Source organism: Hemitrygon akajei, chromosome 26 (genome assembly GCF_048418815.1).
Source record: "Hemitrygon akajei chromosome 26, sHemAka1.3, whole genome shotgun sequence".
Lineage (NCBI taxonomy): Eukaryota > Metazoa > Chordata > Chondrichthyes > Myliobatiformes > Dasyatidae > Hemitrygon > Hemitrygon akajei.
Window position 1 is genome coordinate 47,237,306 of NC_133149.1, and position 14,844 is coordinate 47,252,149.

The window sequence follows — 14,844 nt, forward strand, 5'->3', positions numbered from 1 at the left end:
TGACTTTATCTGCAGTTTGTCAAAATACTGCAGATTGTCACATTCTGAGCAATTTGAGAAGAGAATGACAATAACATACATTTCTACAGAAAGAAATGAATTAGTTCCAGGCATTAAAAGCTCCAAAATAGATCTTTATCTTTGCACAAAATGTTTTAGTATGCAGTACTAAACTCAGTTCAAACTATGATTGTAACCTTAGTGGGGAAAAATGATATTTCATGACACCTGTGAGAAATTTTAAACTTGGTCAAAATAACAAAAACTTCTGCCTGCATGACATCAGTGGCTGCGGCTAGATACACATAATCTCTTCCCCCCTTGCAAAGGGATAGGTAAGTTGCGGTTGCTGTACTGAAACAATTCAACATGAGGTCATTGTTAAAACTGGTTTTCTGGTAATTACGGTCAGCCTCGGCTGAGACAATAAAATTAGTGCCTTTTGCTGATAGAGTAGACACATCCGCAGGCTAGAATTACTATATTTCATTTGGAGAAGGAAGTCGGAAGATCAGAACAGGAGTGCAGCAAGAGCCATTTTGATTTTTTCTTCTTTTCATCGGAGTTAATAGAGGCAGGACTGCACAGGTGTGTGACGTCGGGCAGTGAAGCGGGGAAGATTTAAAAAGGACACAGCCTTTACAGCCGACGGGCAGCGGAGTGAGCCGGGAACAGACTGAAGGCTTAAGGGCTTTGGCTCAACGGGCTTTGGTGGAAACGGGCGAGGCAAGATAGGTTTAGGTTTAAGTTTTTCCTGTTATTTGAGGAAAGGGGGAATTATGAGTATGAGGGCAGCTTGTTGTTCTCGTTGTCGGAATGTGGGAGGTCCTGGAGTCTCCCAGCCTCCTGGACATCCACATCTGTGCCAGGTGCGCCGAGCTGCAGCTCCTAAGAGACCGTGTTAGGGAACTGGAGCTGCAGTTCGATGACCTTCATCTGGTCAGGGAGAGTGAGGAGTTGATAGAGAGGAGTTACAGGCAGGTGGTCACACTGGGACCACGGGAGGCAGACAGTTGGGTCACAGTTAGGAGGGGGAAGGGGAAGTCAGGTTCTCGAGAGTACCCCAGTGGCTGTACCCCTTGACAATAAGTACTCCTGTTTGAGTACCCGGCCTACCTGGGGGAAGCAACAGTGGCCGTGCCTCTGGCACAGAGTCTGGCCCTGTAGCTCACAAGGGTAGGGAAAGGAAGAGGAAGGCAGTAGTAATAGGGGACTCAATAGTTAAGGGGTCAGACAGGTGATTCTGTGGACACGATCAGGAGACCTGGATGGTAGATTGCCTCCCTGCTGCTAGGGTCCGGGATGTTTCTGATCGCGTCCAAGATATCCTGAAGTGGGAGGGTGAGGAGCCAGAGGTCGTGGTACATATAGGTACCAACGACATAGGTAGGAAAAGGGAAGAAGTCCTGAAAGGAGAATATAGGGAGTTAGGAAGGAAGTTGAGAAGAAGGACCGCAAAGGTAGTAATCTCAGGATTACTGCCTGTGCCACGCGACAGTGAGAGTAGGAATGGAGTGAGGTGGAGGATATATGTGTGGCTGAGGGATTGGAGCAGGGGGCAGGGATTCAAGTTTCTGGATCATTGGGACCTCTTTTGGGGCAGGTGTGTCCTGTACAAAAAGGACGGGTTACACTTGAATCCTAGGGGGACCAATATCCTGGCAGGGAGATTTGCTAAGGCTACTGGGGTGACTTTAAACTAGAATGTTTGGGGGGGGGGGGTGGGAATCAAATTGAAGAGACTAGGAGAGAGGAGGTTAGTTCACAAATAGAGAAAGCTAGTAGACAGTGTGTGAGGGAGGATAGGCAGGTGATAGAGAAGGGGAGCGCTTGGACTGAAGATGTAGGGGGGAAGGAAGAAAAAGATAATAAAGTTGCTTTCACTGTTGGGGATAAACAGAGAGGAAGAAGTGGAGAGTTTCTTAAATGCATCTATTATAATGCTAGGAGCATTGTAAGAAAGGTGGATGAGCTTAGAGCATGGATTGATACCTGGAAATATGATTTTGTAGCTATGTGGTGAACTAGATATACCTGTCTGACTGCTCCTGTGGCTCCTCCCAAGACCCTGCTGACTACCCCTGTGGCTCCTCCCACAGACCCCTGTATAAAGGCGACTGTGGCCTGCTGCTCTCCCTCATTTCCCCAGGATGTAGTGTTCTTCAGTCAATAAAAGCCGATATCTCACTTCCTAAGTCTCGGCGTGAGTTATTGATGGTGCATCAAGCTATTAGTGAAACATGGTTGCAGGAGGGGTGTGATTGGCAACTAAATATTCCTGGATTTCGTTACTTCAAGTGTGATAGAATCGGAGGGGCAAGAGAGGGAGGTGTTGCATTGCTTGTCAGAGAAAATATTACAGCGGTGCTCTGGCAGGATAGATTAGAGGGCTCATCTAGGGAAGCTATTTGGGTGGAATTGAGGAATGGGAAAGGTGTAGTAACTCTTATAGGGGTGTATTATAGACCACCTAATGGGGAGCGAGAATTGGAGGAGCAAATTTGTAAGGAGATAGCAGATATTTGTAGTAAGCACAAGGTTGTGATTGTGGGAGATTTTAATTTTCCACACATAGACTGGGAAGCCCATTCTGTAAAAGGGCTGGATGGTTTGGAGTTTGTAAAATGCGTGCAAGATAGTTTTTTGCAGCAATACATAGAGGTACCGACTAGAGAAGGGGCAGTGTTGGATCTCCTGTTAGGGAATGAGATAGGTCAGGTGATGGAGGTATGTGTTGGGGAGCACTTCGGGTCCAGTGATCACAATACCATTAGTTTCAATATAATTATGGAGAAGGATAGGGCTGGACCCAGGGTTGAGATTTTTGATTGGAGAAAGGCTAACTTTGAGGAGATGCGAAAGGAGTTAGGAGTGGATTGGGACAGTTTGTTTTATGGGAAGGATGTAATAGAGAAATGGAGATCATTTAAAGGTGAAATTTTGAGGGGACAGAATCTTTATGTTCCTGTTCGGTTGAAATGAAAGGTTAAAAATTTGAGAGAGCCATGGTTTTCAAGGGATATTGGAAACTTGGTTCAGAAAAAGAGGGAGATCTATAATAAATACAGGCAGCATGGAGTAAATGAGGTGCTCGAGGAATATAAAGAATGTAAAAAGAATCTTAAGAAAGAAATTAGAAAAGCTAAAAGATACGAGGCTGCTTTGGCAAGTAAGGTGAAAATAAATCCAAAGGGTTTCTACAGTTATATTAATAGCAAAAGGATAGTGAGGGATAAAATTGGTTCCTTAGAGAATCAGAGTGGACAGCTATGTGTGGAGCCAAAAGAGATGGGGGAGATTTTGAATAATTTCTTTTCATCGGTATTCACTAAGGAGAAGGATATTGAATTCTGTAAGTTAAGGGAAACAGGTAGGGTAGTTATGGAAACTATGACGATTAAAGAAGAGGAAGTACTGGCACTTTTAAAGAATATAAAAGTGGATAAATCTCTGGGTCCTGACAGGATATTCCCTAGGACCTTGAGGGAAGTTAGTGTAGAAATAGCAGGAGCTCTGACAGATATATTTCAAATGTCATTAGAAACGGGGATAGTGCCGGAGGACTGGCGTATTGCTCATGTGGTTCCATTGTTTAAAAAGGGTTCTAAGAGTAAACCTAGCAATTATCGGCCTGTAAGTTTGACGTCAGTGGTGGGTAAATTAATGGAAAGTATTCTTAGAGATGGTATATATAATTATCTGGATAGACAGGGTCTGATTAGGAACGCATGGATTTGTGCATGGAAGGTCACATTTGACAAATCTTGTTGAATTTTTTGAAGAGGTTACTAGGAAAGTTGACGAGGGTAAAGCAGTGGATGTTGTCTATATGGACTTCAGTAAGGCCTTTGACAAGGTTCCGCACGGAAGGTTAATTAGAAAGGTTCAATCTTTCGGTATTAATTTTGAAGTATTAAAATGGATTCAACAGTGGCTGGATGGCAGTGGCCAGAGAGTAGTGGTGAATAACTGTTTGTTAGGTTGGAGGCCGGTGACTAGTGGTGTGCCTCAGGGATCTGTACTGGGTCCAATGTTGTTTGTCATATACATTAATGATCTGGATGATGGGGTGGTAAATTGGATTAGTAAGTATGCAGATGATACTAAGATAGGTGGCGTTGTGGATAATGAAGTAGGTTTTCAAAGCTTGCAGAGAGATTTAGGCCAGTGGGCTGAAAGATGGCAGATGGAGTTTAATGCTGATAAGTGTGAGGTGCTACATTTTGGTAGGACTAATCAAAATAGGACATACATTGTAAATGGTAGGGCATTCAGGAATGCAGTAGAACAAAGTGATCTAGGAATAATGAGTGCATAGTTCCCTGAAGGTGGAATCTCATGTGGATAGGGTGGTGAAGAAAGCTTTTGGTATGCTGGCCTTTATAAATCAGAGCATTGAGTATAGGAGTTGGGAGGTAATGTTAAAATTGTACAAGGCATTGGTGAGGCCAAATTTGGAGTACTGTGTACAGTTCTGGTCATCGAATTATAGGAAAGATGTCAACAAAATAGAGAGAGTACAGAGGAGATTTACTAGAATGTTACCTGGGTTTCAGCACCTAAGTTACAGAGAAAGGTTGAACAAGTTAGGTCTTTATTCTTTGGAGCGTAGAAGGCTGAGGGGGGACTTGATAGAGGTATTTAAAATTATGAGGGGGATAGATAGAGTTGACGTGGATAGGCTTTTTCCATTGAGAGCAGGGGACATTGAAACAAGAGGACATGAGTTGAGAGTTAAGGGGCAAAAGTTTAGGGGTAACACGAGGGGGAACTTCTTTACTCAGAGAGTGGTAGCTGTGTGGAACAAGTCTCCAGTAGAAGTGGTAGAGTTAGGTTCGGTATTATCATTTAAAAAGAAATTGGATAGGTATATGGACAGGAAAGGTATGGAGGGTTATGGGCTGAGTGCAGGTTGGTGGGACTAGGTGAGGGTAAGCGTTCGGCACGGACTAGAAGGGCCGAGATGGCCTGTTTCCGTGCTGTAATTGTTATATGAATATAGATAAAGTGCAAAGTATCAGTGAAGATAGGAAAAGAAGTGCAAAGTGCATTTCAAAATGTCATGTTAAATAAAGTGCACAAGTAGCAAGAATTTCTGAAAGGGATACAATTTTATTCAAATATGAAAGGACAAGAGAAGCCCACTACACTCTTTAGCCAGAGGGTGGTGAATCTGAGTAATTCATTGCTACAGATAGCTGTGGAGGCCAAGTCACTGCTTCATGGTGCAAGAAGAAAACTTATAAATTCTTGGGCATTGAGATCAGTTCAAGACAGGCATACTACAACTAAACATGTCTGTGACTAATGTTCTAGAAGGAAGGCTCACTTATACATTAAAGAAGATTTAAATTAAATTAGCAGGTGCAAGGACATCAGCAATAAAAAAGGAATGAGGTGCACAAAGGAGTATGAGTGTTCGAAGCAGAGTATTAGATAAAAGCAAACACTAAAAGGAATGCTACAACAGGTTTAGAATGCGTGTGCATAAATAGACAAAGGATGGTGAATATTTGCACAAACTGCAAATGCAGGTAACCAACTGGGATTATGATACAGCGTTGATATCAAAAACAGCTCTAGGCTTAACATCACATTACAGGTTGTTCAGAGAAAACAAGGAAAAAGAAGCCGCCCAGGAGAGCGGCATTGTGGTGCACTCTACCAGAGGTGGTATGGATCGGCATCCGAACTGGAGTCGGTGCTGCCCTCCGGTGTTTGCTTTGCAGAAGACCAGCTATAGGTCGACTGCAGACTGCTGCAAACATTCATGGACTTGGTCCTGGACTATATTTTGTTTTGTGTGACTGTATTTTATTAATATATGTGTTTGCTATCTTATACGTGCCTCGTGCTGTGTGTGACTGTTGGTACTGTGTTTTGCACCTTGGCCATGGAGTAATGCTGCTTTGTTTGGCTGTATGGTTGAATGACAATTAAATTTAACCAGGAAACTTGAAGTAGTAACAATACCAATAACAATGATGCAGAGACACAATATGTTTGAAAAGTCAAGTGCAAGACCTGTTTTGTAAAAGACACAGAGAAAAGACAGATACACAACTGGAAGCGATGACGAAGGAGATGAGTAGAAAAGCCTATATGCAGAAGAATGACAGATGTGCAAAAGGGGCTTAAATTACAAAATACTGTGGAATAATGGACAAAATGGTGACATTTCTGAATGTGTTTAGAACTTCCTTGATCTCTGTGCTTCAGACAAAGGACAGAGGAATTGTTAAATCTGGAGAAATAAGTGCACCAGACTGAAGGAGAGATGTCTAGACAACCTTGCTCAGGGGCAAAGGGTATTTGAAGACTTGTGACCAGAAAGGTCCCAGTCAGGTTGAAGGGGCCAGCTCTGTGCACCAGCTAGACTCCTCACAGAAGGCATAGTGTCCACCACAGTGATGGGAAAAAAATTTGGTAAAGTGATCATCCCAATCAGAAAGTCTTGAACATAAAATTCATTGCCAGAGGGCGGTGGAGACCAATTAATTGGGTGTATTTAAGGCAGAGATAGATATCTTCTTGATTAGTAAGGATGTTAAGGATTATGGGGAGAAAGAAGAAAAATAGAATGGGGGGGTAGGGAAGAAGAAATTAACCATGATTGAATGGCACAGTAGACTCAATGGGCTGGATGGCCTGATTTTACTCCGATATCTCATCTCATTTAATACAGAGATGAGGAAAAGTATTTCTCTCAGATGATTGAAACTCCTTTCCTCAAAAGTGGAAGAAGAGTCTGAATATTTTCAAGGCCAAAGTTGAAAGTTTACTGTGTAAAGACAGAAATGTGGAATTGAGATTACAATTTGATCAGTCATGATCCTTTTGAACATCAGTGCAGGTTGGGTGAGCCAGCCAACCCTTGCGTTTAACACACAGAGTGCGTTATATTCTGCAACAAATCAACATGTATAAATCTGACAAATTATTGAAAATTGTATATATTTCAATTTTGCCTATATACTGTAAATTCAAAGAGAAGTTTGTGCAAAGCAGAAAAGTACTGAAAATGTTGCTTGGATTACAGTTCTACTTACCGCCCAGCAGCAGTTCTTGAACAGACTCTAAAGCTGTTGCGATATTTAAGTCTAAACATTGCGCAAGACAAGATAGTGCCCTGCTCCGGACTGTAGGAGCCTTATCCGAGCATCTACCCAAGATCACCACCTGGATCCAATACTTGCTCTTTAGATATTTCTGATGCTCTGGCAGAATAGTACTATCTTCTTTCCTATCAGGTAATTTCAGCAAAGCCATTATTACATCCAAGGCAAAACTTCTGTAGGCTACCTAAAAACAAGAGAAATAAAGTACAAATCATTTCCTTTCTCACAGAGTGTGTAGGAGACACAAACCATTCAGAAGAAGGTTCTCACAGCTGCTGTCTCACAGCTTTTGGGACCTGACCTTTGCTATTGCCTGTGTGGTGTTCTCTTTCCTCCTACACACCAAAGGTGTGCTGATAGGTTAATTGGCCACTACAAATAAGTGGCAAAATAGCCAAAGAAAAGCAAATACAATATTAGCATTCATTTCCAGAAGACTAGAATATAAAAACAAGGATGTAATGCTAAGGCTTTATAAGGCATTGGTTACACCACGTTTACAGTATTGAAAGCAATTTTAGACCTCTTATCTAAGAAAGGAATTGCTGGCATTGAGGAGGGCCTCGTGAGGAAGCTCATGAGAATGATCCCGGGAATGAAAGGCTTATTGTATGAGGAGCATTTGATTGCTCTGGGTCATTACTCGCTAGAGTTCAGGAGAATCAGGAGGGATCTCATTGAAACCTATTAAATATTTAAAGGCCAAAGACACAGTGCACATGGAAAGGATGTTTTGATTAGTGGGAGAGTCTAGGACCAAAGGGCATAGCCTAAAATCAGAATCAGAATCAGGTTTATTATCACCAGCACGTGATGTGGAATGTAACTTAGCAACAGCAGTTCAATGCAATACATAATCTAGAAGAGAGAAAAAAATACGTAAATCAATTACGGTATACATATTGAATAGATTTTTTGAAAATGTGCAAAAACACAAATACTGTATATTAAAAAAAAGTGAGGTAGTGTCCAAGGATTCAATGTCCATTTAGGACTTGGATAGCAGAGGGGAAGAAGCTGTTCCTGAATCACTGAGTGTGTGCCTTCAGGCTTCTGTACCTCTAACCTGATGGTAACAGTCAGAAAAGGGCATGCCCTGGGTGCTGGAGGTCCTTAATAATGGAAGCCGCCTTTCTGAGACACCGCTCCCTGAAGATGTCCTGGGTACTTTGTAGGCTAATCCCCAAGATGGAGCTGACTAGATTTACAACTTTCTGCAGCTTTGCCTTTTTTATGACAACATCAATATGTTGGGCCAGGTTAGATCCTCAGAGATCTTGACACCCAGGAACTTGAAACTGCTCACTCTCTCCACTTCTGATCCCTCTATGAGGATTGGTACATGTTCCTTTGTCTTACCCTTCCTGAAGTCCACAATCAGAGCTTTCGTCTTACTGACATTGAGTGCCAGGTTGTTGCTGCAGCACCACTCCACTAGTTAGTATATCTGTCTATTTTTTTGTGGATTCTGTGTGGATGAGTGTGTGCCCACAAAGACTTACTGCACATTCCCAAACCAAAAGCTGTGGATGAACCAGGAGGTACATCGTCTGCTGAAGGTTACATCTATGGCATTCAAGTCTGGCATCCCAGGCCTATACCAGAAAACCAGGTATGATTTGCGGAGGGCTATTTCAAGGGCGAAGAGACAATTTAGAACAAGGTTGGAGGCGACATTGGATGCACGGCAACTCTGACAGTGTCTGCAAGACATTACTTCCTACAAAGCGAAACCCAATAGCATGAATGGCAGTGATGCTTCACTACCAGATGAACTCAACGACTTCTATGCACGCTTTGAAAGGGAGAACACGACTACAGCTGTGAAGATCCCTGCTGCACCTGATGACCCTGTGATCTCCGTCTTGGAGGTCAATGTTAGGCTGCCTTTAAAGAAAGTGAATCCTCGCAAGGCAGAAGGTCCCGATGGAGTACCTGGTTTGGAGAAGGAAGTCGGAGGATCAGAATGGGAGTGCGGCGGGAGCCATCTTAAATTTTTCTTATTCTCATTGGAGTTAAGAGAGGCGGGACTGCGCAGGCGTTTGACGGCGGGCAGTGAAGCGAGGAAGATTTAAAATGGACACAGCCTTATACAGCGGGCAGCGTCGTTTGCAGGCAGCGGAGTGAGCCGGGAGCAGAGTGAAGGCTTAAGGGCTTGGGCTCAACGGGCTTAGGCAGAAGTGGGCAAGGCAAGGTAGGTTTAGGTTTCAGTTTTTCCTGTTATTTGAGGAAAGGGGAAGTATGAGTGTGAGGGCAGCTTGTTGTTCTCCGTGTCGGATGTGGGAAGTCCTGGAGTCTCCAAGCCTCCCGGAAGTCCACATCTGCGCCGGGCTGCAGCTCCTAAAGGACCGTGTTAGGGAACTGGAGCTGCAGCTCGATGACCTTCATCTGGTCAGGGAGAGTGAGGAGTTGATAGAGAGGAGTTACAGGCAGGTGGTCACACTGGGGCCACGGGAGGCAGACAGTTGGGTCACAGTTAGGAGGGGGAAGGGGAAGTCAGGTTCTCGAGAGTACCCCAGTGGCTGTACCCCTTGACAATAAGTACTCCTGTTTGAGTACTGTTTGGGGCAGGGGCGACAGCCTACCTGGGGGAAGCAACAGTGGCCGTGCCTCCGGCACAGTGTCCGGCCCTGTAGCTCAGAAGGCTAGGGAAAGGAAGAGGAAGGCAGAAGGAATTAGGGGACTCGATAGATAGGGGGTCAGATAGGCGATTCTGTGGATGCGATCAGGAGACCCGGATGGTAGTTTGCCTCCCTGGTGCCAGGGTCCAGGATGTTTCTGATCTCGTCCAAGATATCCTGAAGTGGGAGAATATCTTGGACGGGATATCTTGACCGCCTACGGGACTCCAGCTCTGGACTTCTTCTCAGGGTTTACTCCCATAGCCTTTCCAATGATTGGGTGTGGCCGCAAGGCAGCGGAGGTTTTAAAATCGGTGTTTTCCTTCTCCTAGGTGGGCAGTCAACCAGGACTAATGGGCCCCACCTGCCCGAAGCATCTGGTTTTGAGGCACCAGAGACCCGCCTTTGCCCCTTCTCCTGTTGGTAGGAACAGTTCCGCTACGTGAAGGCCAGGAGCTGGACTTGGTTGACAGAGGCTATTTGAGACGCAAGCCATGTGGAAGCACTTTACAGGTAGTGAGAGCTTATCCTCATTACCACCTCCGGCTATGTCAACCTTGGAACCCATTCCCATTAGTCCTTTTTTATAAGACCATAAGACCAAGGAGCAGAATTAGGCTATTTGGCCCATTGAGTCTGCTCCACCATTCTATCATGACCAACTTATTATCCTTCTCAACCCATTCTCCTGCCTTCTCCCTGTAAACTTTGACACCCATTACTAATCAAGAACCTATCAACCTCTGCTTTAAGTACATCCAAAGACTTGGCTTCCAGCTGTCTGTTGCAGTGATTTCTACAGATTCACCACCCTCAGGCTGAAGACATTTCTCCTCATCTCTGTTCTAAATGGATGTATCTCTATTTTGTGTGGATTGTTGTGGATGAGTTTCTTCTTAGGTACTGGTATAATTGTTGCCTTTTTGAAACAAGTGGGAACTTCCGCCCGTAGCAGTGAGAGATTGAAAGTGTTCCTTGAGTACTCCCGCTAGTTGGTTGGCACAGGTTTTCACAGTCTTATAACCATATAACCATATAACAATTACAGCACGGAAACAGGCCATCTCGGCCCTTCTAGTCCGTGCCGACGCTTACACTCACCTAGTCCCACTGGCCCGCACTCAGCCCATAACCCTCCATTCCTTTACTGTCCATATACCTATCCAATTTTACTTTAAATGACAATATCGAACCTGCCTCTACCACTTCTACTGGAAGCTCGTTCCACACAGCTACCACTCTCTGAGTAAAGAAATTCTCCCTCGTGTTACCCTTAAATTTTTTGCCCCCTAACTCTCAAATCATGTCCTCTTGTTTGAATCTCCCCTACTCGCAATGGAAAAAGCCTATCCACGTCAACTCGATCTATCCCCCTCATTATTTTAAATACCTCTATCAAGTCCCCCCTCAACCTTCTATGCTCCAAAGAATAAAGACCTAACTTGTTCAGCCTTTCCCTGTAACTTAGGTGCTGAAACCTAGGTAACATTCTAGTAAATCTTCTCTGTACTCTCTCTATTTTGTTGATATCTTTCCTATAATTCGGTGACCAGAACTGTACACAATACTCCAAGTTCGGCCTTACCAATGCCTTGTACAATTTTAACATTACATCCCAACTCCTATACTCAATGCTCTGATTTATAAAGGCCAGCATACCAAAAGCTTTCTTCACCACCCTATCCACATGAGATTCCACCTTCAGGGAACTATGCACTATTATTCCTAGATCACTCTGTTCTACTGCATTCTTCAATGCCCTACCATTTACCATGTATATCCTATTTGGACTATTCCTACCAAACTGTAGCACCTCACACTTATCAGCCATCTGCCATCGTTCAGTCCACTCTTCTAAGTGGTCTAAATCTCTCTGTAAGCTTTGAAAACTTACTTCATTATCCACAATGCCACCTACCTTAGAATCATCTGCATACTTACTAATCCAATTTACCACCCCGTCATCCAGATCATTAATGTATATGACAAACAACATTGGACCCAATACAGATCCCTGAGGCACACCACTAGTCACCGGCCTCCAACCTGACAAACAGTTATCCACCACTACTCTCTGGCATCTCCCATCTAGCCACTGTTGAATCCATTTTACTACTTCAATATTAATACCTAACAATTGAACCTTCCTAACTAATCTTCCGTGCGGAACCTTGTCAAAGGCCTTACTGAAGTCCATATAGACAACATCCACTGCTTTACCCTCGTCAACTTTCTTCGTAACCAATTCAATAAGATTTGTCAAACATGACCTTCCACGCACAAATCCATGCTGACTATTCCTAATCAGAGCCTGTCTATCCAGATAATTATATATACCATATCTAAGAATACCTTCCATTAATTTACCTACCACTGATGTCAAACTGACAGGCCTATAATTGCTAGGTTTACTCTTAGAAACCTTTTTAGAACAATGGAACCACATGAGCAATACGCCAATCCTCTGGCACCATCCCCGCTTCTAATGACATTTGAAATATTTCTGTCAAAGCCCCTGCTATTTCTACACTAACTTCCCTCAAGGTCCTAGGGAATATCCTGTCAGGACCCGGAGATTTATCCACTTTTACATTCCTTAAAATTGCCAGTATTTCCTCCTGAAGGAGTCAATCACTCCTGATGAAGGGTTTCGGCCTGAAACGTCGTCACTACCTCCTCCCATAGATGCTGTCTGGCCTGCTGAGTTCTGCCAGCATTTTGTGTTTTTATTAAATTCAAGACAACATGGATGCACTCTAGATCCAAACAATGGCATCTGATCATTGTCCGTCAACGTGACATCTGAGACGTAGTCATCACACGAGCCATGCGAGGAGCAGAGTGTTGGACGGACCATAGACTCCTCCGCACCACCCTCAAGCTACACATCGTTCAATCTCACAAAAAGCGTCCAAAGGCAGTACGGCCATTCTTTAACACCTCCAAACTTCAGCACCCTCCGTGTCTATGCGAATTTCAAAATACTCTTAAACAGAAACTATCAACAAACCAGCCACTCACTGGTAACCCAATCCAGAAATGGAGCCACTTCAAGCATACTATAACTGAAACGGCAAAATCAACCCTAGGCCGCAGAAAGCGCACCCACCAAGATTGGTTCAATGAGAATAGCACCACCATCGATGACCTACTCACCAAGAACAAAGCATTCAAAGAATGGCAGGATGACCCAAACTCCACCTGCAAAAAGGACAGATTCAAGTCCTATCAGGCACTCGCTCAAAGGGAATTCCGTATAATGTGCGACACATGGTGGAATAAGAAGGCGGATGAGGTTCAGCACTATGCTAACACAAACAACACCAAGCAGTTCTTCAACGCCATCAAGTCTGTCTTTGGTCCCTCAAAGTCAAGCATAGCTCCTCTGCTTTCTGCGGATGGATCCTCGCTTATCAAGGACAAAAAGGGCATCAACACCAGGTGGAAGGAACACTTCAGTCAGCTCCTGAACCGCCCCTCCACTGTCAACCAGATTCCCCAGAGCCCAGTCCGTGAGCACCTCAACAACCCCCCCCTCCCTGACGGAGGTCAGCACAGCCATCAAACAGATGAGCTGTGGCAAAGCACCAGGCAAGGATGGCATTCCCGCAGAACTGTTCAAAGTCCTCAACCGGGAGTCACTCGAAGCATTCCAGGACGTCCTGGTCAGTATCTGGGAAGAGGAAGTAATGCCACCCGACCTTCGGGATGCTGCAACAGTCGCCCTATACAAAAACAAAGGCCCGCACACAGACTGTGGGAACTACCAGGGCATCTCCCTACTTTCCATCGCCGGCAAAATCCTGGCTCGCATCATCCTCAATACACTTATTTCAACAGTATCCGCAGGAAATCTCCCAGAATCGCATTGCGGCTTTCGGCCTAAACGCAGTACTGTGGATATGATCTTCACTGTTAGACAAATGCAGGAGAAATGCCTGGAGCAGAACATGAACTTGTACTTTGTCTTCATTCATCTGACTAAAGCGTTTGATACTGTCAACAGAGAAGCCTTGTGGATTATCCTCGGGAAACTTGGCTGCCCTCCAAAGTTCATCAACCTCATACGCCTCTTCCATGACAACATGACTGGAGAGATTCTCTCAGCTGACGAACCTAGCGAGAAATTTGACATATCCAATGGCATTAAACAGGGCTGTGTGCTTGCACCAGTACTTTTCAACCTTTTCTTCACTCAAGTACTAATGCATGCCGTCAAAGACCTAAACCTGGGCATTTATATCAAATACCGCCTGGACTGGTCACTCTTTGACCTACGTCGCCTTGCAGCACAAAGACCCTCCGAAAGCTGTTCATAGAAGCACTCTTTGCAGATGATTGCGCACTCATGGCGCACCAAGAGGACCACCTACAAACAATGGTCAGCAGATTCTCCGCCGCATCTAAATTGTTCGGCTTGACAATCAGCCTCGGTAAAACAGAGGTCCTCCTGCAGCCTGCATCTAACAGCACCCCGCCACAGCCATGCATCACCATTGATGACACACAACTTCAGAACGTTGACAATTTCAAATACCTGGGGAGTACCATCTCCAGCGACGGTGCCCTTGATAAAGAAATCACGTCAAGGATCCAGAAAGCAAGCCAGGCACTCGGAAGGCTCCGGGTCAAAGTTCTGCAGTGCAAAGAACTTCACCTCTCCACTAAACTGAAGGTTTACAATGTTGTTGTGGTCTCATCACCTCTACATGGCTTTGAAACCTGGACACTATCGCAGACACGTCAAACAGCTTGAACAATTCCACAATCGCGCTCTGCGATCAATCATGCAAATTTTTCTGGCAAGACCGTATCTCCAACCTGACAGTCCTGGACCGAGCCAATTCCACAAGCATTGAAGCCAAGGTTTTGAAGGCTCAGCTCAGATGGACCGGCCATGTGATCCGCATGGATGAGTCCAGAATGCCACGTCAGTTGTTCTACGGAGAACTGGAGCAGGGCATCTGTGCCCAAGGTCGCCCAAGGAAGAGGTACAAGGACAACCTCAAGTCAAACCTTAAGTGGGCCAAACTCCAGCCCCGCGATCTCGAACACACTGCTGCTGATCGGTCCAAGTGGCGCAATCTATGCTCCAAGGCAGCAAA

At 44.6% G+C, this 14,844-nt stretch overlaps 1 protein-coding gene across 3 annotated transcripts in view; it reads right to left on the minus strand.

Moving 5' to 3' along the window:
- ncapd3 (non-SMC condensin II complex, subunit D3) overlaps positions 1–14,844 on the minus strand; it is a 252,013-nt gene that overhangs the window by 145,059 nt on the left and 92,110 nt on the right. For all 3 annotated transcript variants that reach the window (XM_073030150.1, XM_073030151.1, XM_073030149.1), the window contains exon 11: positions 7,050–7,302. In XM_073030150.1, the coding sequence (XP_072886251.1) occupies positions 7,050–7,302 (253 nt within the window). The remainder of the gene's footprint in view (positions 1–7,049; positions 7,303–14,844) is intronic.